This window comes from Narcine bancroftii, chromosome 13 (genome assembly GCF_036971445.1).
Source record: "Narcine bancroftii isolate sNarBan1 chromosome 13, sNarBan1.hap1, whole genome shotgun sequence".
In the NCBI taxonomy this organism is placed as follows: domain Eukaryota; kingdom Metazoa; phylum Chordata; class Chondrichthyes; order Torpediniformes; family Narcinidae; genus Narcine; species Narcine bancroftii.
In genome coordinates this window covers 82,486,841-82,508,263 of record NC_091481.1, presented here as the reverse complement: position 1 = coordinate 82,508,263, position 21,423 = coordinate 82,486,841, and the positions used below count along the sequence as shown (strand labels likewise).

Below are 21,423 nucleotides of genomic sequence, written 5' to 3'. Positions count from 1 at the left end.
TGACTACCTCGGAGGAAGGGCGGGGACCCAGTGGGATGTGGACCGCGCTGACCGGGTCGGACCCTTTCACGCTGCCCCACGAGTGGGGTGCTAACCAGGCAAAGCACCCCCTTAAACCCAGCTTGAAAGGCGTCATGAGCTGTTCAATCAATTCTGTGGAACCATGAGAGGTCAAAGTCTGTTGATTATAAAACAAACACATCATGGGTCCATGGGTCAGAGGAGGGGGGAGTTGTAAACATCAGTGACCAGGGCAGCTGGAATTCGGTGTTGAAGGATGCGCTATTATTTTCAGCAGGGAGTTTATCCCAATTTAAAATAGTCCGCCCCGACAAATTGGGACTTTAAATATATTTGCCCCGCCTTCTCCATGTCCCGTTGGAAGGTTCTGCCTCTCTCATACTCTGTGGGGAGGGCGGAGCTCACTGGCCGTCTCTATAAAGAGGGACAGGAGGGATTCACTTCTCAGTGCCGAACTTTAGCGGGGAGATTGAGTGAGGGGGGGAAATCCCAGTAACTTTTGGCAAACTTCTCAGCAACTTTTGGCAAACTTCCTAGCAACTTTTGGCAAACTTTCTAAACTTTCGCCGCGGTTCCCCGCGGGTTGCGGGGATTTATTTCCCACCCAAGGCGAGCCATGCCCCCTCAGGGGCTGTGGGACTACCGTGTGGGCTTCGCCCCTCCGGTCCCGCCGCACAAACCCAGACAAGACGCCCGCAACGCGGGTCCCCAGGAGCGCTTCCTCAAGTGCGTTTTACTTGGGGACGGGGCAGTGGGAAAGACCAGTTTGGTCGTGAGCTACACCACGAATGGTTATCCGACAAAATACGTCCCAACCGCCTTCGACGACTTCTCAGGTAGGCGAATCTTGCCTTTCCTTTCCTTTCAAAGTGGCAAAAGTTTGCTTGGGAGGGGGGGATATTTGGTTCTCGACCCGGACACGGGGTCCAGGTTCAAGGATCACTCAACACTGCAGAAGGGAAACGCGCCGGCGGGTCGAATGGAGCAAGAATTTGGTCATGAACACTTCGCCAAGGTTTGGCGCTGCCAAAGTGGCTGCAAATCCCCTTCCGAAGGAGATGAAGTGCCCGGGATTTGGGAGAAGGGGAGGCAGGGGCCCCTGGCCCATTCAGGGATCTGGTGACCGAGGGGAAGGGGGTTTGTGCCGGTGGGTGCTCGTCTTCTGCCTCCTTCCTGATGCTGGCAGAGTGAAGGGGGGGGGGGGAAGGAGGAGGAGATGGGCTGGGTGGTGGGGGGTCCTCGAATGGAAGGTGATGAAGTTGGGCCACCTTTGAATGCGCCCCGGCAGCAAAGCCCTGAAGTGTGCAGACACCGTGGTTATAAAAGGGGGGGGGGGGAAACACAGTGGTTATAAAGGGGGGGGGAACACCGTGGTTATAAAGGGGGGGGGGAAACACCGTGGTTATAAAGGGGGGGGGAAACACCGTGGTTATAAAGGGGGGGGGAACACCGTGGTTATAAAGGGGGGGAACACCGTGGTTATAAAGGGGGGGGGAAACACCGTGGTTATAAAGGGGGGGAAACACCGTGGTTATAAAGGGGGGGGGAAACACCGTGGTTATAAAGGGGGGGGAAACACCGTGGTTATAAAGGGGGGGAACACAGTGGTTATAAAGGGGGGGAACACAGTGGTTATAAAGGGGGGGAACACAGTGGTTATAAAGGGGGGGAACACAGTGGTTATAAAGGGGGGGGACACCGTGGTTATAAAGGGGGGGGGAAACACCGTGGTTATAAAGGGGGGGAAACACCGTGGTTATAAAGGGGGGGGGAAACACCGTGGTTATAAAGGGGGGGGGAAACACCGTGGTTATAAAGGGGGGGAACACAGTGGTTATAAAGGGGGGGAACACAGTGGTTATAAAGGGGGGGAACACAGTGGTTATAAAGGGGGGGAACACCGTGGTTATAAAGGGGGGGGGAAACACCGTGGTTATAAAGGGGGGGGAACACCGTGGTTATAAAGGGGGGGAACACCGTGGTTATAAAGGGGGGGAACACCGTGGTTATAAAGGGGGGGAACACCGTGGTTATAAAGGGGGGGAAAACACCGTGGTTATAAAGGGGGGGGAAACACCGTGGTTATAAAGGGGGGGAAACACCGTGGTTATAAAGGGGGGGGGAAACACCGTGGTTATAAAGGGGGGGAACACCGTGGTTATAAAGGGGGGGAACACAGTGGTTATAAAGGGGGGGGGGAAAACACAGTGGTTATAAAGGGGGGGGGAACACCGTGGTTATAAAGGGGGGGGAAACACCGTGGTTATAAAGGGGGGGAACACCGTGGTTATAAAGGGGGGGGAAACACAGTGGTTATAAAGGGGGGGAACACCGTGGTTATAAAGGGGGGGGGGAAACACCGTGGTTATAAAGGGGGGGGGAACACCGTGGTTATAAAGGGGGGGGAAACACCGTGGTTATAAAGGGGGGAAACACCGTGGTTATAAAGGGGGGGAACACCGTGGTTATAAAGGGGGGGAACACCGTGGTTATAAAGGGGGGGGGGAACACCGTGGTTATAAAGGGGGGGGGAAACACCGTGGTTATAAAGGGGGGGGGAAACACCGTGGTTATAAAGGGGGGGAACACCGTGGTTATAAAGGGGGGGAACACAGTGGTTATAAAGGGGGGGGAAAACACAGTGGTTATAAAGGGGGGGGGAAACACCGTGGTTATAAAGGGGGGGAACACCGTGGTTATAAAGGGGGGGGGAAACACCGTGGTTATAAAGGGGGGGGGAACACCGTGGTTATAAAGGGGGGGGAAACACCGTGGTTATAAAGGGGGGGAACACCGTGGTTATAAAGGGGGGGAAACACCGTGGTTATAAAGGGGGGGGAAACACCGTGGTTATAAAGGGGGGGGAAACACCGTGGTTATAAAGGGGGGGGGGAAACACCGTGGTTATAAAGGGGGGGAACACAGTGGTTATAAAGGGGGGGAACACAGTGGTTATAAAGGGGGGAACATAGTGGTTATAAAGGGGGGGAACACAGTGGTTATAAAGGGGGGGGAACACAGTGGTTATAAAGGGGGGGAACACAGTGGTTATAAAGGGGGGGAACACAGTGGTTATAAAGGGGGGGAACGCCGTGGTTATAAAGGGGAGGAACGCCGTGGTTATAAAGGGGGGGGAACGCCGTGGTTATAAAGGGGGGGGAACGCCGTGGTTATAAAGGGGGGGGAACGCCGTGGTTATAAAGGGGGGGGAACGCCGTGGTTATAAAGGGGGGGGAACGCCGTGGTTATAAAGGGGGGGGAACGCCGTGGTTATAAAGGGGGGGGAACGCCGTGGTTATAAAGGGGGGGGAACGCCGTGGTTATAAAGGGGGGGGAACGCCGTGGTTATAAAGGGGGGGGAACGCCGTGGTTATAAAGGGGGGGAACGCCGTGGTTATAAAGGGGGGGGAACGCCGTGGTTATAAAGGGGGGGGAACGCCGTGGTTATAAAGGGGGGGGAACGCCGTGGTTATAAAGGGGGGGGAACGCCGTGGTTATAAAGGGGGGGGAACGCCGTGGTTATAAAGGGGGGGGAACGCCGTGGTTATAAAGGGGGGGAACGCCGTGGTTATAAAGGGGGGGAACGCCGTGGTTATAAAGGGGGGGGAACGCCGTGGTTATAAAGGGGGGGGAACGCCGTGGTTATAAAGGGGGGGGAACGCCGTGGTTATAAAGGGGGGGGAACGCCGTGGTTATAAAGGGGGGGGAACGCCGTGGTTATAAAGGGGGGGGAACGCCGTGGTTATAAAGGGGGGGGAACGCCGTGGTTATAAAGGGGGGGGACCGCCGTGGTTATAAAGGGGGGGGACCGCCGTGGTTATAAAGGGGGGGGACCGCCGTGGTTATAAAGGGGGGGGACCGCCGTGGTTATAAAGGGGGGGGACCGCCGTGGTTATAAAGGTGGGGGACCGCCGTGGTTATAAAGGGGGGGGAACGCCGTGGTTATAAAGGGGGGGGAACGCCGTGGTTATAAAGGGGGGGGAACGCCGTGGTTATAAAGGGGGGGGACGCCGTGGTTATAAAGGGGGGGGAACGCCGTGGTTATAAAAGGGGGGGAACACCGTGGTTATTAAGGGGGGGGAACCGCCGTGGTTATTAAGGGGGGGGAACCGCCGTGGTTATAAGGGGGGGAACCGCCGTGGTTATAAGGGGGGGAACCGCCGTGGTTATAAGGGGGGGAACCGCCGTGGTTATAAGGGGGGGAACCGCCGTGGTTATAAAGGGGGGGAACGCCGTGGTTATAAAGGGGGGAACGCCGTGGTTATAAAGGGGGGGGAACGCCGTGGTTATAAAGGGGGGGGAACGCCGTGGTTATAAAGGGGGGGGAAACACTGTGGTTATAAAGGGGGGGGGAACACTGTGGTTATAAAGGGGGGGGGAAACACCGTGGTTATAAGGGGGGGGAACACCGTGGTTATAAGGGGGGGGAACACCGTGGTTATAAGGGGGGGGAAACACCGTGGTTATAAGGGGGGGGAACACCGTGGTTATAAGGGGGGGAAACACCGTGGTTATAAGGGGGGGAAACACCGTGGTTATAAGGGAGGGAAACACCGTGGTTATAAGGGGGGGAAACACCGTGGTTATAAGGGGGGGAAACACCGTGGTTATAAGGGGGGGAAACACCGTGGTTATAAGGGGGGGAAACACCGTGGTTATAAAGGGGGGGAAACACCGTGGTTATAAAGGGGGGGAAACACCGTGGTTATAAAGGGGGGGAAACACCGTGGTTATAAAGGGGGGGAAAGACCGTGGTTATAAAGGGGGGGGAAACACCGTGGTTATAAAGGGGGGGGAAACACCGTGGTTATAAAGGGGGGGGAAACACCGTGGTTATAAAGGGGGGGGAACACCGTGGTTATAAAGGGGGAAGACCGTGGTTATAAGGGGGAAGACCGTGGTTATAAGGGGGGAAACGTGGTTATAAAAGGGGGGAAACGTGGTTATAAAGTGGGGGGAACACCGTGGATATAAAAGGGGGGGAAACACCGTGGTTATAAAAGGGGGAAGACCGTGGTTATAAGGGGGGAAACGTGGTTATAAGGGGGGAAACGTGGTTATAAGGGGGGAAACGTGGTTATAAAGGGGGGGAAACGTGGTTATAAAGTGGGGGGAACACCATGGATATAAAAGGGGGGGAAACACGGTGGTTATAAAGGGGGTAACACCGTGGTTATAAAGGGGGGGAACACCGTGGTTATAAAGGGGGGGTCACCCTTTCCAAGTTGCTTCGGGGGGGGTGGTCACCCTTTCCAAGTTGCTTCGGGGGGTCGCCCTTTCCAAGTTGCTTGGGGGATCACCCTGTCCAAGTTGCTGGGGAGGGGGTCACCCTGTCCAAGTTGCTAGGGAGGGGGGTCACCCTGTCCAAGTTGCTGGGGAGGGGGGTCACCCTGTCCAAGTTGCTGGGGAGGGGGGTCACCCTGTCCAAGTTGCTGGGGAGGGGGGTCACCCTGTCCAAGTTGCTGGGGAGGGGGAGGTCACCCTTTCCAAGTTGCTGGGGAGGGGGAGGTCACCCTTTCCAAGTTGCTGGGGAGGGGGAGGTCACCCTTTCCAAGTTGCTGGGGAGGGGGAGGTCACCCTTTCCAAGTTGCTGGGGAGGGGATCACCCTTTCCAAGTTTCTTCGGGGGGGGGTCGCCCTTTCCAAGTTGCTTCGGGGGGGGGTCGCCCTTTCCAAGTTGCTTCGGGGGGGGGTCGCCCTTTCCAAGTTGCTTCGGGGGGGGGTCGCCCTTTCCAAGTTGCTTCGGGGGGGGGTCGCCCTTTCCAAGTTGCTTCGGGGGGGGGTCGCCCTTTCCAAGTTGCTTCGGGGGGGGGTCGCCCTTTCCAAGTTGCTTCGGGGGGGGGTCGCCCTTTCCAAGTTGCTTCGGGGGGGGGTCGCCCTTTCCAAGTTGCTTCGGGGGGGGGTCGCCCTTTCCAAGTTGCTTCGGGGGGGGGTCGCCCTTTCCAAGTTGCTTCGGGGGGGGGTCGCCCTTTCCAAGTTGCTTCGGGGGGGGGTCGCCCTTTCCAAGTTGCTTCGGGGGGGGGTCGCCCTTTCCAAGTTGCTTCGGGGGGGGGGTCGCCCTTTCCAAGTTGCTTCGGGGGGGGGTCGCCCTTTCCAAGTTGCTTCGGGGGGGGGTCGCCCTTTCCAAGTTGCTTCGGGGGGGGGTCGCCCTTTCCAAGTTGCTTCGGGGGGGGGTCGCCCTTTCCAAGTTGCTTCGGGGGGGGGTCGCCCTTTCCAAGTTGCTTCGGGGGGGGGGGTCGCCCTTTCCAAGTTGCTTCGGGGGGGGGTCGCCCTTTCCAAGTTGCTTCGGGGGGGGGTCGCCCTTTCCAAGTTGCTTCGGGGGGGGGGTCGCCCTTTCCAAGTTGCTTCGGGGGGGGGTCGCCCTTTCCAAGTTGCTTCGGGGGGGGGTCGCCCTTTCCAAGTTGCTTCGGGGGGGTCGCCCTTTCCAAGTTGCTTCGGGGGGGGGGTCGCCCTTTCCAAGTTGCTTCGGGGGGGGGGTCGCCCTTTCCAAGTTGCTTCGGGGGGGGGGTCGCCCTTTCCAAGTTGCTTCGGGGGGGGGTCGCCCTTTCCAAGTTGCTGATGAGGGGGTCCGCCCTTTCCAAGTTGCTGATGAGGGGGTCCGCCCTTTCCAAGTTGCTGATGAGGGGGTCCGCCCTTTCCAAGTTGCTGATGAGGGGGTCCGCCCTTTCCAAGTTGCTGATGAGGGGGTCCGCCCTTTCCAAGTTGCTGATGAGGGGGTCCGCCCTTTCCAAGTTGCTGATGAGGGGGTCCGCCCTTTCCAAGTTGCTTCGGGGGGGGGGGTCGCTCGCCCTTTCCAAGTTGCTTCGGGGGGGGGGGGTCGCCCTTTCCAAGTTGCTTCGGGGGGGGGTCACCCTTTCCAAGTTGCTTCGGGGGGGTCACCCTTTCCAAGTTGCTGGGGAGGGGGTCACCCTTTCAAATTGCTGGGGTGAATGCTCTGCGCCTACGATGCTGGAACCTTTCCTGGGCTGTCGGCGCGGCCGGGGTTAGAGTCCGGCGCTGTGTGTAATGAGTTCTCTTTCCCCTGTCTGCGTGGGGTTCTTCCCCAACCCTCCACCGGGGGGGGGGGGGGGGGGAGAGAGGGTGTAGTAGCTCATTAGATGGCGTAGATGGGCCGAAATGACCTGTTACTGTGCTGTATGTCTAAACTTAAAAAGAGTTCCAAGCTTCCTCCCCCCAGCTGATTGAGATATCACGAGTGAATGGATTTGACAAAGCTCACATTTTACTAATTCTGGCCAGAGTTTCCTTCCATTTCTGCACCTTTGGTGTTGTCTGCAACATGAATCCTTTGGCCAAGGGGGTGCCTGGGATGGCCCCCTGATGAGCTCTGACACCCCTGGTCCAGAGTGAGTTGAATCAACACATTTTGTTGGTCTGGACTCCTTCCCCCACCCAACCCATGTCTCTATTCTGAGATTTCCTGTTCTTTGCCCGCACCTTGATGAAGGGCTCGGTCCCAAAACGTCCTGTGATGTATCTTTTCCTCCTGTGGACGCTGCAAGACCAGCTGGACCCTTCCAGTCCGCAGGATCTCCAGGCTTTAGTGTTTCTCCTAGGAACTCCGGAACAAACATCAGCTAGAAGGTTGGGTCCCTGAAAACCGGGGGGCACGGAGTCCAAAAGGGTTACGGCACTTGCTCAATCAGTTTAAATTTGACCGACTTTTAAACTCCTGCAGGATTTAAATGTGACCTCGGTGTCCCCTTGTCCGGAGACGCGAGCTGGCCGTCGTCCTCCAGGGATCGGGGCAGGGGCTCAATGAGCTCAATTGTCCCGAGTGGGACTTGGTCAGGATCTTGCAACTGGCTGTTGTGGGGCTGGCCGGGTGGGTGGATTGCCACTGAGGGAGTGCTGCTTTCGAAGGAGTCCTTGAAACCAGCCGTTCTCAAACTTTTGTCTGTTTTGGCTAGCTCAAAGTCGCCGGGCCACCTTCCCCTGTGAAGCAGTCAAGTTTTGGTTTCTTCTGTGCCTCAATCTTATCTAAAAAGTGAGATGAAAGACAAACGAGGCTTCTACTTGCATGGGCTGTGGCCCCCAAGAGGGTTGCAGGGCCCCTGTTGAGAATGGCTGCTTTAAATGATCACACACTGGCCTTAGAATTGTTGAACTATTAATGAGTTTATTGCCAGGCATAAAGTACAAATCTACTGAAACTCTTGCTCCAGCCAATCCAATCCCAAGGTACAAACCAACTCAGTAGTTTAAAGAAAGAAAAAAAACACAGAAATGCTGGGGGAACGCGGTCCAAAGGACGTAAAGGTATATTACTGACGTTTCGGCCCTGAGCCCTTCAAGGTATAAGTAAAAACCGGATGCCTGGGGGTGGGGGGGTAGGGAGAAGAGGGAGAGTGCAGACCAACAGACAAAAGGCCCTTTTTATAGTGGGGGGAAAGGGGATTATAAAGGCAGATATTCTCCGTCTTTAAATCACCTGACTTTAAAAGGACTGAAGGCGGATTGACTGGTCAAACTTGCTCCGTCTTCCATCCGCCTGGAGGGATTAGACTCCGAGGTGTTGGGGGGAAGGGGGCACAAAGCCGTCCCACCTCCTACCACAGTGAAAGGTTTGCCACTGAGTGCGGCTCCAAAGAGCAGGGCCAACAACGCCGTCTGCCCACGACCCAGGAGTGCGAATTTTAAGGAGCCCGAGCGTTCAAAAGAAAATAAAGGCCTGAGGCTGCTTGCTCTTCAGTCGTCGTTTTCAATAGAGGTCGCTTTCCCCTCCCGGTGTGGATGCTTGACGCTGCGATGATGGGAGGCGCTATGGCCCCTCTCGCCCCACCTTCAGCTTTGGAAGCCAGCTCGCGGTTCACCCTGAATAAAAGCACCGGGCGATCCCCATTTTTGGTTATCGGCAAAGAAGGTACATTTGACTTTTTTAAAAAAAACTTGGAGCAGGAGATTTGTGTGTAGAAAACCTCTAAAAGGTGTAAAGTTCAGATTTGTTGTCAGTGCATGTATGATGTCACATACAGTCCCGAGATTCTTTTTCCTGGGGGCACAGCAGAATTGCCGCTAATTGGTCGCACAAGAAAAATTGCTCTCAACGTACACATGTAAACAAATAAAGAAATGTAAACAAACTGTGCAATACGGAAAAACAAAATCAATAAATTACAAAAGTAAGTCCTGAAATTAATCTGTTTGTCACTGAGGAGTCTGATGGTGAAGGGGCAGCGGCTTTTCCTGAACCAGGTGGTGCAGGATATGATGAGAGCACAGGAGAGAGGAAAGGTGAGAATTGATTTGGTGGGGGGGGGGGGGTGGAAATGTCTTTTTTTTTTGGCTACTGCTTCCCACTAAGTTACCGCAGTGTGCTGAAGCAGAAAATAAAATAAAAGGATAGATGTTCACGGGTAGAACAGGCCCTTCTGCCCACAATGTTGTGCCGACCTTTAGACCCTGCCTCCCACATCATCCTCCTTTAAGTTACTCCATATGCTTGTCTAGTCATCTCTTGAGATTCACCAATGTACCTGCCTCCACCATTGACCCAGGTCATGCATTCCACGCACCAACCACTCTCTGGGTTTTAAAAAAAACTTTCCTCTACATCTCCCTCAAACTTCCCGCCCATTACCTTAATATTGACCAGTGGTGCCCTGGGAAGGAGACGCTGGCCATCCACTCTATCTATATTGTGTATACCTCCACCACGTCTCTTCTCATCCTCCTTCTCTCCAAAGAGTAAAGCCCGAGCTCCCTTAATCTCTGCTTGTAATGCATGCTCTCTAAACTGGTAGATCTCCTCTGAACCCTTTCCAATGGTTCCACGTCTTTCCTATAATGCGGTGACCAGAACTCAACGCAGTTCTCCTCGTGTGGTTCAGCCAGAGTTTTGTAGAGTGGCATCATTACCTCACAGCTCTTAAACTCAATCCCTTGACTTATGTAAGCTAACGCCCCATAAAGTTTCACAACTACTCTGTCTACCTGTGAAGCAACTTTCAGGAATCTTTGGGCATGGACCCCCAGATCCATCTGCTCTTCCACACCAACTTTGTACTCAGCCTTGCAGTTGCAGTTAGTGCCAGTAATGTTACAAGAGTGGGAATATATGGTTCAGCACCACGTTGCAGGCCGAAGGCCCTGTACTGTGCTGTAGTGTTCTATAGCGAATGGTAGCCAATAAAAGTCCACCCACCAGACCTACATCAGCCTATTCAACAATCCTCACCCAGAACCCTCTTATTCTTGCATCTGTGAGAGATATTAGAAAACTTCTATTTCTCACACATCCATGTCCAAGATGCTTTTAAACGTCCCTATTGTACCAGCCTCCACACCCCCTGGCAATGCATTCCAGCGGCCCAGCACTGAATCTTGCCTCTGGCATCTCCCCTAAACTTTCACCCTTAATTAGATGCTGCCAGGATTAGAAGATTGAGGCAATATTTTTTTTAAATTGAACCTGACGTACAACGTGGTAACAGGCCCTTTTGGCCCACAAGTCCATGCTGCCCAATTTACATCCAATTGACCTACATCCCCTGGTACATTTCGAACAGTGGGAGCCGCCGGGGAAAACTCACGGGCACGGAGACAACGTACAAGCTCCTTGCAGACAGCGCAGGATTTGAACTCGAGTCTGGATCGCTGGCATTACACTAACCACCAGGCTAACCATGTCGTAACAAGGAAAGTTTGGAGCTGCTGGGTTTGTTTTCTTGGGAATGGGAGCCTGGGGAGGATTTCTCCCATGTCTGGGGTGGGGCGGTGGAGGTGCAGTCTTCCTGTTTACATTCTTTTTCTCAGCAGTTGGAATAATTCATGTTTTCATTGATATTTTAATTAAAGGCTTGTTATAAATATATTTTCAAACAAAACATCTCTGAGGATCTGCCCTGGGGCCTCCACATCGATGCAATCGTTAAGAAGGCTCATCAATGACTACACTTTGTGAGGAGTTTGGAGACTTGGCATGCCTCCAAAGACTTAAAAAAATTCTGCAGGTGGACCGTGGAGAGCATTCTGGCTGGTACTAGCTCAGGACAAGAACGAAAACTCCAGAGGGTTGTTAACGCGGCCTGCAGCATCACGGGCACCGGACTTCACTCTGTCGAGGACATCGGCAAGAGGCGGCGTCTTAAAAAGGCAGCTTCTATCCTCAAAGACCCCCCAGGCCAGTCCCTCTTCATTCTACTACCTTCGGCAAGGAGATTCAGGCGTCTTGATGTGAACGATCAGCGGCTCAAGGACGGCTTCTTCCCCCTCCGCCGTGGGCAAATTCTGGAATGAGCAATGAACCACAGACGCTGCTTTACATTGCCTTTTACATTCCTTTTGTAAGGTGGTTTATGTAAATGCATTGTGGTGATGCCGCAAAACAAATTTCGTGACACGTTCATGACAATAAATTCTGATTCTGAATGCACAAATCTTTTTTGGGACAGTACCTATTGCATTTTTTTTAATTCTATCGGTCTCAGTTTTGTAGTTTGTTTGGCTGGTGCAAGTACAATTTTGAGTGCATATGTACGTTGTACAACGTGTATGGTAATAAACTCGTGTATTGGGGATGAAGGTCAATAACATTTGAAAACAAACAAATGCACAGTAAATCTCTTGCTGCATTGCCCCATCGCACTGTCCTTGGGGCAGCAGAGGTGAGGCAGAGACCAAAGCTGCCCCATCCAACACTGGTAGAGCGTGCACGGTACAATAAACTGCTCAACCTTGACATTGGGGTGAGGTCGGAGGAGGAGGAAGATGGCTATAAATATGAGGCAGCGTGTTTTATCTGCCCTTTATTTAAAAAAACACAGGGGCGGCAAGATTAGCGCAACGCCAGCAATCAGGACCAGCGTTTGAATCCTGTGTTGCCAGTCGGGTTTGTATGTTTGGATGCGTGGGTTTCCCCCCACCGCTCAAAATGTACCAGGGCTGTCGGTTAATGGGGATGTAAATTGGGCGGCACAGACTCGTGGCCCAAAATGGCCTATTACCGTCTACATTTAAAATAAAACATTACAGCACAGTACAGGCTCTTCAGCGCATGATGCTGTTGACTGATATGTACCTACTAATAAAAACAAAACCCTCTGAACTTCAGCTTTATTTTCTTTCACCTACATGCCTGTCTAAGAATCACTTAGATCCCCTGATGGTTCCAGCCTCCACTACCAAAACATGCCAATGCATTCCTGGTGCCCACAACAGGTTTTTTTTCCAAAACAAAACCTTCACTTTATACCTCTGTCCTCTGGCATTTGCTGCTCCCACCCTGGGAAACAGGGATTGGCTGTCCACCCTATCTATTGCCTCTCTTAATCTTGTAGGCCTCCTCATGTCATCCTTCGCTCCAAAGGGAAAACCCCCAGCTCTGCTCACCTTGCCTCATCAGATGCGTTCTCCAATCCAGACAACGTTCTGGTAAATCTTTTCTGCACCCTCTCCAGACCTCCTGCAATGAGCCAACCAGAAACTTGTTTTAACGTGTTGTTTTGGTGTCGCACTGATCCTGTTCCCCCACCCACCCAGGACTGGTGCAAGTGTATGTCCAGACAGCTGTAACCTTCCAATGGGAAGATTTGCACCCACCAGGTTCAGGAACAGCTGCTACCCCTCCACTATCAGACTCGTCAATGACAAACTCAATCAGCGACTCATTTAAGGACCCTTACTTTTGCACTGTGATTTTTTTTTCCCCTCTGTATTGCACTCAGGATGTTTACATTTTAAATTTAGCCATACCGCACAGTAAAAGGCCCTGCCAGCTCACGAGCCCGTACCACCCAATTACACTACAACCTCCGCTGCGTTTTGGAAGGCCGCTTGCCCTAGGAGGTAGAGTTCACCTCTCCAGTGTGCTGAGAAGATGCTGACCATACTGTTTGGGCATCTCACCCAGTGGGGGAAAGGAACGTATGCAAAAGCTCCTCTTATCTATTTTGGTTTGAAATGTGGGTCTTTAAATAAGCCTTATCCCTGTGCTCCAAGGCCTGCCCTTGAGCCAAGGCTGTTGATGCACTCAACGAGGCCTTGCCTTGTTTAGTTGTGCAATTTCGGTGACTAATTTTGCTCCTTCAATTCGCAGCTTTCCCACTTTGCCTTCAGCTGCCTGGGTGCTTACAGCTGTAGAATTCTTTCTCCATCCTCCACCTCTCAGATGCACTTTAAAATCCGACGCTGCCTTGTCCGTCCTCTCCTCCCCGTGTCTGCATATGTCTCCTCCTGCCCTTCAAATTGTATGGAAATAGTATTGGGTGGCACGGGCACGTGGTCCGGAAGGGCCTGTTAATGCGCTGTATGCCTAAATTGAGTGCGTGAAGACAAACTGATTTGCTCGGTGGTGGAGTTCCATTTACTGATCTACTCCAGCCCTTGGAAGGAGAATCTTGGGAGGGAAAGTCATTCAGCTTGGTCCTAAGTTGGTTTAGAAAGAAATAATATTTTTGCATTTCTACCTTTGTCCATGTGATAGTTGGGATTAAGATAACTATTTCAGGTCAGAGTTGTTGAGCTGGGGTCTTTGATGTTCAGAGACTGCAATGGTGGAGGGAAGATACCTGGAGGTTTTGTTCCAGGAAGCCATTACATGGCAGAAACTGGAAGTTTTCCCCAGTGGCAGTGTTTGTGACTGAGGGAGGAGGGGATCAAAAGAAGTAGCATCGGGGGATCGTCAGCCTTGTCGTCCAACTGGAGATTGCACAGAGGATCGAACGGTGCTGGGCTTTCGACCCACAATGTTGTGCCGGTGCTGGCTTAGCGCTGCGCTGTTACAGCGCCAGCAGCCTGGGTTCGAATCCCACGCTGTCTGTAAGGAGTATGTACGTTCTCCCCGTGTCCGCGTGGGATTCCTCTGGGGGCTCCGTTTCCCCCTCCCAGCCCTTTCACAATGCAAGGGAGTTGTAAGTCAATCGGGTGTAATTGAGCAACACAGGTTCATGGGCCTGTTATGCTACTGTATGATTAAATTTTTTTAAAATTAAATTAAAAACCAGCTCTGGTGGCATTTTCTACAATCTGCTGGTGAACTTTAAAATGCTCCTCTGATGTGGCTGTTCCGCTAGGCTGGACCTTGATCTCTCACGCTTGCCCTTAGCCTATTCTCGCTCGCGCTCCCTGTGCCATAGATGGGGCGCTTCTCGCGGACAATGACTCTACCGTGGTGTAGGATGGAATGAGGAGTGCAGGGTGATCATGCAAACACCACACAGGCAGCTCACGGAGGTCAGGAGCTGGTTGGCTGCCACGCTGACTGGTTATTCTCCCACCCATTGACGTCATCCTCTGGTTTCTGCTAGCCCAGTCCCCATTCTCCTACCCTTCCCCATCCCTCTCCTTTCCTCCAGCTCGTCACCCCCTTCCCTCTCCAGTCATAGTTATCCCCCCCACCCCACCCCCCGTATGCTGATGTGCCTTCCCACCCTTATCTACCCGTTAGACATCACATACAACCCTGAGATTCTTTTTCCTGGGCAGAATGACCAATTATTGGTCGTGCAAAATAAACTTTACACAATGTAAACAAATAAAGAACTGTAAACAAACTGCAATACAGAGAGGGCCTAAGCTAAGAGTCATTGAATGAGCCCCTGATTGAGTTTGTTGTTGAGGAGTCTGATGGTGGAGGGGTAGCAGCTGTTCCTGAACCTGGCGGGTGCGAGTCTTGTGGCCCCTACACCTCTTTCCTGATGGCAGCAGCGAAAACCGAGTGTGGGCTCGGTGGTGTGGATCCTTGTTGATGGATCTTTCCTGATGGCAGCGTCCCCCGTAAATATTCTCCATCGTGGGGGAGGGTTTTGACTGCGATGTCCTGGGCGGCGGCCACTACCTTTTGCAGGGCTTTATGCTCAGGGATATTGGTGTCCCCGTACCAGACCGCGATGCAGCCGGAGAGCACACTTTCCACAATACATCTGTAGAAATTTGCCTCCTGTCTGTTCCTCCTTCCCCCAATGTTTTGTTCGGACACCTGCCGACATTTGCTCATGACCTTGATGGTGGGCTCAAGCCTGAAACGTTGATCTTTACAACATAAATTACGTTGTTTGACCTGGTGAGGTTTTACGTGTACCCCCTGCTGCTGGTCATACACCTAACGTGGAAGGTGCTATATGAATGGAAGTTATTGCTGTTGTGTCAATTGATCTCCAAAGCCCAGAGCACCTGCGAGTTGGTGGTACTCACAGGGAGGGGGTGGACACCAGAGACCATCTGCTGTGTAACTGCATCTCACACTGAGGAGACTCTGACAGCCCCACCTCCGTTCTCAGGAAATATGTCCCTCTGACCTCCCGCTCCACGTGTTTTCTCTATGCTTACTGCCTATGACCCCCCCCCGCCCCGCCCCTGCTGTCTGAGCAGCAGACTCCAAAACTCTTTGTTTGCATCAACTTTCCCAGAAAGGATTATTAATGAGCCCTCCCTCCCTTGACCGCCAGCGGTATCCTTGTCGAGCAATGGACCTGCTGAATCTCTCACACTTTTGTGTGTGCTAAGATTCTGGCATCAGAAGTTTCATTCCTGAGAACAAGTCTGGCGACGGTGTCTTTGATTCGTACCATGGCCAGCTTTGACCATGCTACGTCCTTGGTCAGTCTTGCGCCATTCAGCCCAACTTTCCCCCCTCCCCACCTGCCTGAGCTTTTTTCAGGTTGGGTGGTGAGTTCTGCAATCCTTGCTGGCTGGAAAAAGGCACTCTTACGAGAATTAATCTAAAATAAACTTTCTTTTTTTGCCTTGTAGCTGTCGTTCAGGTTGACGGGACCCCGATTAGGCTACAGCTGTGCGATACAGCAGGCCAAGTGAGTATCCCAATCCCTCCTGCCACCTGCGTCCCCCCCCCGCCCCCGGATTCGATCCACTGGTGGACCTTTTAGACACCGAGGCCTTCAGTAACAGATGCACCAGATCTAGCTGTTTCAAGGTTTATTGGTTATTTGTCAACTCCAGCAAATACCCTGGGGCAAATACTGAGCTGGGGTCAGGCAGCATCTGTGGGTAGAAATAGAAATATTTTGGGTTGGCTCCCTATATTGAGAGCGGTACCCAAGGGCTTTCTACTCACTCAATATAGAGACAGTCTCTTTTTTTCATTTTGTCCTGCACTTAACACCAGTCTATAAGGAGAGATTGAGTCATCTGGGATTGCACTCACTGGAATTTAGAAGAATGAGAGGGGGTCTTGTGGAAATGAACAAAATTATGAAAGGCATAGATAAGATAGAGGTAGGTAAGTTGTCCCCAAAATGAGGGGACATAGCCTCAAGATTTGGGGTAGTATGCAACTTTTAAAGAATGGTATAGATTGGGCATTAAACGTTTTAAAGATTTATTTGTCAAGGGGAGTCTCGCTTCCTTTGAATGACTTTCAGTTAAATAATGTCTTCCAAATACTCAATTTTTTCGTTAACTACAGATTAAATATTTTGTACAATCTCAATTACGTACATTTCCTAAGAGATATGATAAGAATTTAATTGATATAATATTTAATTTACAACCTTTGTATAATGGTTCAATATTTAACATTTATGATGTGCTGTTGAGATTAAGAGAGGCTCGCTCAGATAAAATTTAAAAAGCCAGGGGACAGGACAGGACCGAGAGCTTTTAATTCCTGAAAAAATTTGGAATTTAATTTTCAAATTGGTTAATACCTCGTCTTTATGTGCCCGCCACTCTCTCCTACAATTTAAAGTAGTCCATAGGGCTCACATGTCCAAAGTCAAATGATCTCATTTTTATGTTGATGTATTCCTTCTCTGTGATAAATGAAACAATGGAGATGCTTCATTAATCCATGTGTTCTTGACATGCCAGAGTCTTGAGAAACATTGGATCAAAGTATTTCAAACTTTCTCTGCACTTTTTAAAGTTAATTTTAAACCAAATCCCTTAACTGCTTTGGTATTGTTGGAGAGAGTGAGATAACGTTAATGACATCTGAGATGCATGTATTAGCTTTTTGTTCTCTTATGGATGGGTGGGCGGTGTTGCTCAGATGGAGGGACGTTACCCGACTAATTATCCTCACTGGCTACGTGATGCCATGGCGTACTTAAACTTGCAGAAGATGAGATGCTCAGTTTCCAATTTGAATTTTCAAAACACTGGGTGCCCTTTTGAATTACTTTTACCATCTTTGATTTGCTATGAAGGTAGAAATATTGACTAATGAGGTAATCTATCACTCCGAGAAGAACTCTCTTTTATTTGGCCAAACAACTTCTTTCTTGGTAGTAGGTTTAGATTTTCTTTTTTAAATAATAAAATAAGATAATAGCAATACAATACAATCTGTTTATAATATGAACCAACTTGGATGAAATGATACAATTTAAGTGTGTAATGTATCATTTTGAATTTTAATATGTGAAATTTCAATGAATAAAAATGTTGAAAAAGACAAAAAAAAAATTTGGGGGTAGTAGATTTAGGGCAGAGATGAGGAGGAATTGCCAGGGTTGGTGCCAAGGTGGGCATTGTCCCCAAAAGAGGAGCTGTGCCCCCCATACAGTCACAGCCACCCATGGCCATCAGACCCGCCCCCACACCCTCCTGCGTCAGTAGCGTCTAGATTGATGCACGCTAGCGACTCTCCACCTGCCCCCAGCACTAGTGAGCGCCAAGTGACGCTTAACGCAATAAAAAGACCGTCCTCATGCCCACGTCGGAGGGGTGGATGGTGTTAATACCAGGTAGGTCCCTGCTAGCACACCCCCCCACCCCCATAATTGGTCCCTGCTAGCCACCGCCCCTCCTGTCAATAGGTCCCTGCTAGCACACTCCCTTCCTGTCAACAGGTCCCTGCTAGCACCCCCCACCTTCTGATGAACCAACTCCCTTCAAAATTGGTAATGCCCCCCTCTAACATACATCCTGGTTCTGACCCTGGGAGCTGTTTTTCCCAGAGGGAGGTGAATCTGTGGAATTCGCCGCCCATTGAAGCAGTGGAGGCGACCTCCGTGAATATATTTAAGACAAGGTTGGATAGATTTTTACATAGTTGGGGAATTAAGGGATATGGGGAAAAGGCAGGTCGGTGGAGATGAGCCCATCATCCAATCAGCCGAGATCACATTGAATGGAGGAGCAGGTTCGATGGGCCGGATGGCCAGGACACCTGCTGGTGTTAGGAGTGGGGCTTGAGAGCTTGCTGCCCCTTCTCCTTTTCTCCCCTCTTACTCAAACACCTGTCAACCAAGCTCTGTCCACCAATCATTGACGGGAAGTCAAGGGGGTGTGGGATGAGCAACTGGTGGCCCAGAACCTGGTATGGGAATTGCTTATAAGAAATAGGAACAGGAGTCAATCATTGAGTAAAAGATTAGTGAGAGATAAAATTGGACCCCTTGTAGATAGTGAAGGTCGGCTGAGTGAGAAGTCAGAGGAAATGGGGGAAATTTTGAATGATTTCTTTGCCTCGGGAAAAAAATATTGAACCAGTTGAGGTAAAGAAAAATAGTGGGGAGGTCATGAAGCATATAAGGATAACCGAGGAGGTAGTGATGGCTGTGTTAAAAAAGATAGATAAATCTCCCGGACCGGACAAAATATTCCCTAGGACACTCAGGGAGGCTAGTGGACAGTTAGTAGGGCCATTAACAGAGATATTTAGGATGTCACTGGCCACGGGGGTGGTACCAAAGGATTGGAGGGTGGCGCATGTGGTTCCGCTGTTTAAGAAAGGGTCCAGATGCAAACCTGGGAATTATAGGCCCGTGATTCTGACGTCTGTGGTGGGCAAGTTGATGGAAAGTGTTCTGAGGGATGGTATTTACAAATTTTTGGAGGTACAGGGATTGATAGGGAGTAATCAGCATGGTTTTGTCAGGGGTAGATCATGCTTGACAAACCTGATTGAGTTCTTCGAGGGGGTTACAAAAAAGGTTGATGAAGGGAAAGCTGTGGATGTTGTCTATTTGGACTTTAGTAAAGCTTTTGACAAAGTTCCCCACAGGAGGTTAGGAAAAAAGGTGGAGGCATTAGGTATAAATAAGGAGGTAGTGAAATGGATTCAGCAGTGGTTGGATGGAAGGTGCCAGAGAGTAGTGGTAGAAAATGGTTTGTCCAATTGGAGGCCGGTGACTAGTGGAGTTCCTCAGGGTTCGGTCCTGGGTCCACTATTATTTGTTATATATATTAACGATCTGGAAGTAGGGGTGGAGAATTGGATAAGCAAGTTTGCGGATGATACAAAGATTGGTGGTGTGGTGGACAGTGAGGAAGATTACCGTAGCTTAAAAAGAGATATAGGAAAGCTAGAGGATGGGCTGAGAAATGGCTGATGGAATTTAATATGGATAAGTGTGAAGTGTTGCATTTTGGAAAGGCAAATCTAAATAGGTCATATACATTGAAAGGTAGACAATTGAGGAGTGCAGAGTAACAAAGGGATTTAGGAGTTGTGGTAAATAGTACCCTCAAGGCTGATACTCAGGTAGATGGTGTGGTGAAGAAGGCATTTGGAATGTTGGCCTTCATAAATCGGAGTATTGAATTCAAGAGTAGGGAGGTTATGATGAAATTGTACAAGGCATTGGTGAGGCCAAATTTGGAGTACTGTGTACAGTTTTGGTCACCAAATTATAGGAAAGATATAAACAAAATAGAGAGAGTGCAGAGAAGGTTCACGAGAATGTTGACAGGATTTCAGGGTCTGAGTTACAGGGAAAGGTTGTGCAGACTGGGGCTTTTTTCTCTGGAGCGTAGAAGATTGAGAGGGGACTTGATAGGGATGTTTAAGATTTTAAAAGGGACAGAGTAAATGTGGATAGGCTTTTTCAATTAAGCAAGGGGGAGATTCAAACTAGAGGACATGGTTTAAGATTGAAGGGGGAAAATTATAAGGGGAACATGAGGGGAAATTTCTTTACGCAGAGGGTGGTGGGGATGTGGAATGAGCTTCCGGCAGACGTGGTCGAGGCGGGATCATTGGTTACATTTAAGGATTGACTGGATAGTTACATGGAGAGGAGGGGACTAGAGGGGTATGGACCGGGTGCTGGTCAGTGGGACTAGGAGGGTGGGGATTTGTTACGCCATGGACTAGTAGGGCTGAACTGGCCTGTTCTGTGCTGTAAGTGGTTATATGGTTATATGGTTATGGTTATATCCGGCCCATCGAGACTGCTCCACCGTTCATTGTGATCATGGCTCCGTTTCTTCCTGCCATTCAAAACCTACCGGAATGTAGGTTAATTGGGCAGCACGGACTCGTGGGCCGAAATGCCCTGTTAACAGGCTGTATGTCTATTTTTAAAACTTCCTCTCTCCGCCCCAGGACGAGTTTGACAAGCTGCGGCACTTCTGCTACCAGAAGTCCGACGTCTTCCTCCTCTGCTTCAGCGTGGTCAGCCCCTCGTCCTTCCAGAATGTGGCGGAGAAGTGGATGCCCGAGATCAGGTCCCACTGCCCCGCCACCCCCGTGGTCCTGGTGGGCACCCAGTGTGACCTCCGCGGGGACGTCAAGGTCCTGATCGAGCTGGCCGCTTGCAAGGAGAGGCCCGTGCCTGCGGTGGCGGCCTGCAGCTTGGCCGAGAAGATCGGGGCGGCAGCCTACATTGAGTGCTCCTCCCTGACCCAGAAGAACCTGAAGGAGGTCTTTGACATGGCCATCGTTTGTGGCTTGCACCGCTTGGACAACAGAGTGGCTGACGAGCGCAAGATAAAGGCACTGACCACCAACAAAATGAGGACTCTGTCGAGATCCTGGTGGAAAAAATACATCTGCATTGTATGAAAACTGTCCAATGGGCAAAGGAGGGGGGAAAGATTGGTGATGTTTGCTGAACTATTGAACCTCTGGGGTGGTGCCCAGGACTATTGGTGGAGTGGGGAGGGAGGGCGATGTTCCCAAATTCTGCCCTTGTGATGTTTTTTTTCTGAGAGATTTTCTTTTTGTACTTCTACTAGCCATTTACGTTGCTGTTTTTCAAGGGTCAACGGCTGAAGGACAGGATGGAAAGGTTTGCATTTAAATGTCTTCCATGTCGCAAGTGGCAGTTGCTGGCATTTCAAGGGCATTGGACAACCATGGGAACAGAAATGGACATGATTTCAATCTCTGGGCAATTTCTTTCCCTTCTTTATTGTGAAATGAATGCCTTCACATTAAAAACATGACTTTGCATTTGTATTGTGCCTTGCGGAGCCCTGGAATATCCATTGCCCCAAGCACCCCTGCCCTGGGTCAATGATCTGGTATGGGACAAGTATGATACCAGGACCAGCCAACGTCAATTAGACTGGAGATGAACACAGTCTAGTACTCGACCTGCTGACCTCCTCCATCAGATTGGGTGGCGCGGTTAGCACAACTCTTACACCGGCCACGATAAGGGACTAGGCTTCAAGTCTGGTGGTGTCTGCAAGGAGTTTGTACGTTCTCCCCGTGTCTGCGTGGGTTTCCTCCCTCCGTTCAAAACGTACTGGGGGTTGTAGGTTAATTGGGTGG

The 21,423-nt window shown here is 50.9% G+C and overlaps 1 protein-coding gene across 2 annotated transcripts; it reads left to right on the top strand.

The window, feature by feature from the left end:
- The first annotated feature begins 292 nt into the window (after positions 1-292).
- rhoub (ras homolog family member Ub) lies at positions 293-21,097 on the top strand. 2 transcript variants are annotated; one of them, XM_069909905.1, is made up of 4 exons: positions 720-857; positions 9,176-9,254; positions 15,711-15,769; positions 20,251-21,097. In XM_069909905.1, the coding sequence occupies exons 1-4, from the start codon at positions 810-812 to the stop codon at positions 20,707-20,709; spliced, it is 645 nt and encodes a 214-aa protein (XP_069766006.1). In that variant the 5' UTR covers positions 720-809; the 3' UTR covers positions 20,710-21,097. The 2 variants fall into 2 exon arrangements, with proteins under 2 accessions (XP_069766005.1, XP_069766006.1); XM_069909904.1 differs by lacking the exon at positions 9,176-9,254 and having other exon boundaries at positions 293-857.
- The last annotated feature ends 326 nt before the right edge of the window (positions 21,098-21,423 follow it).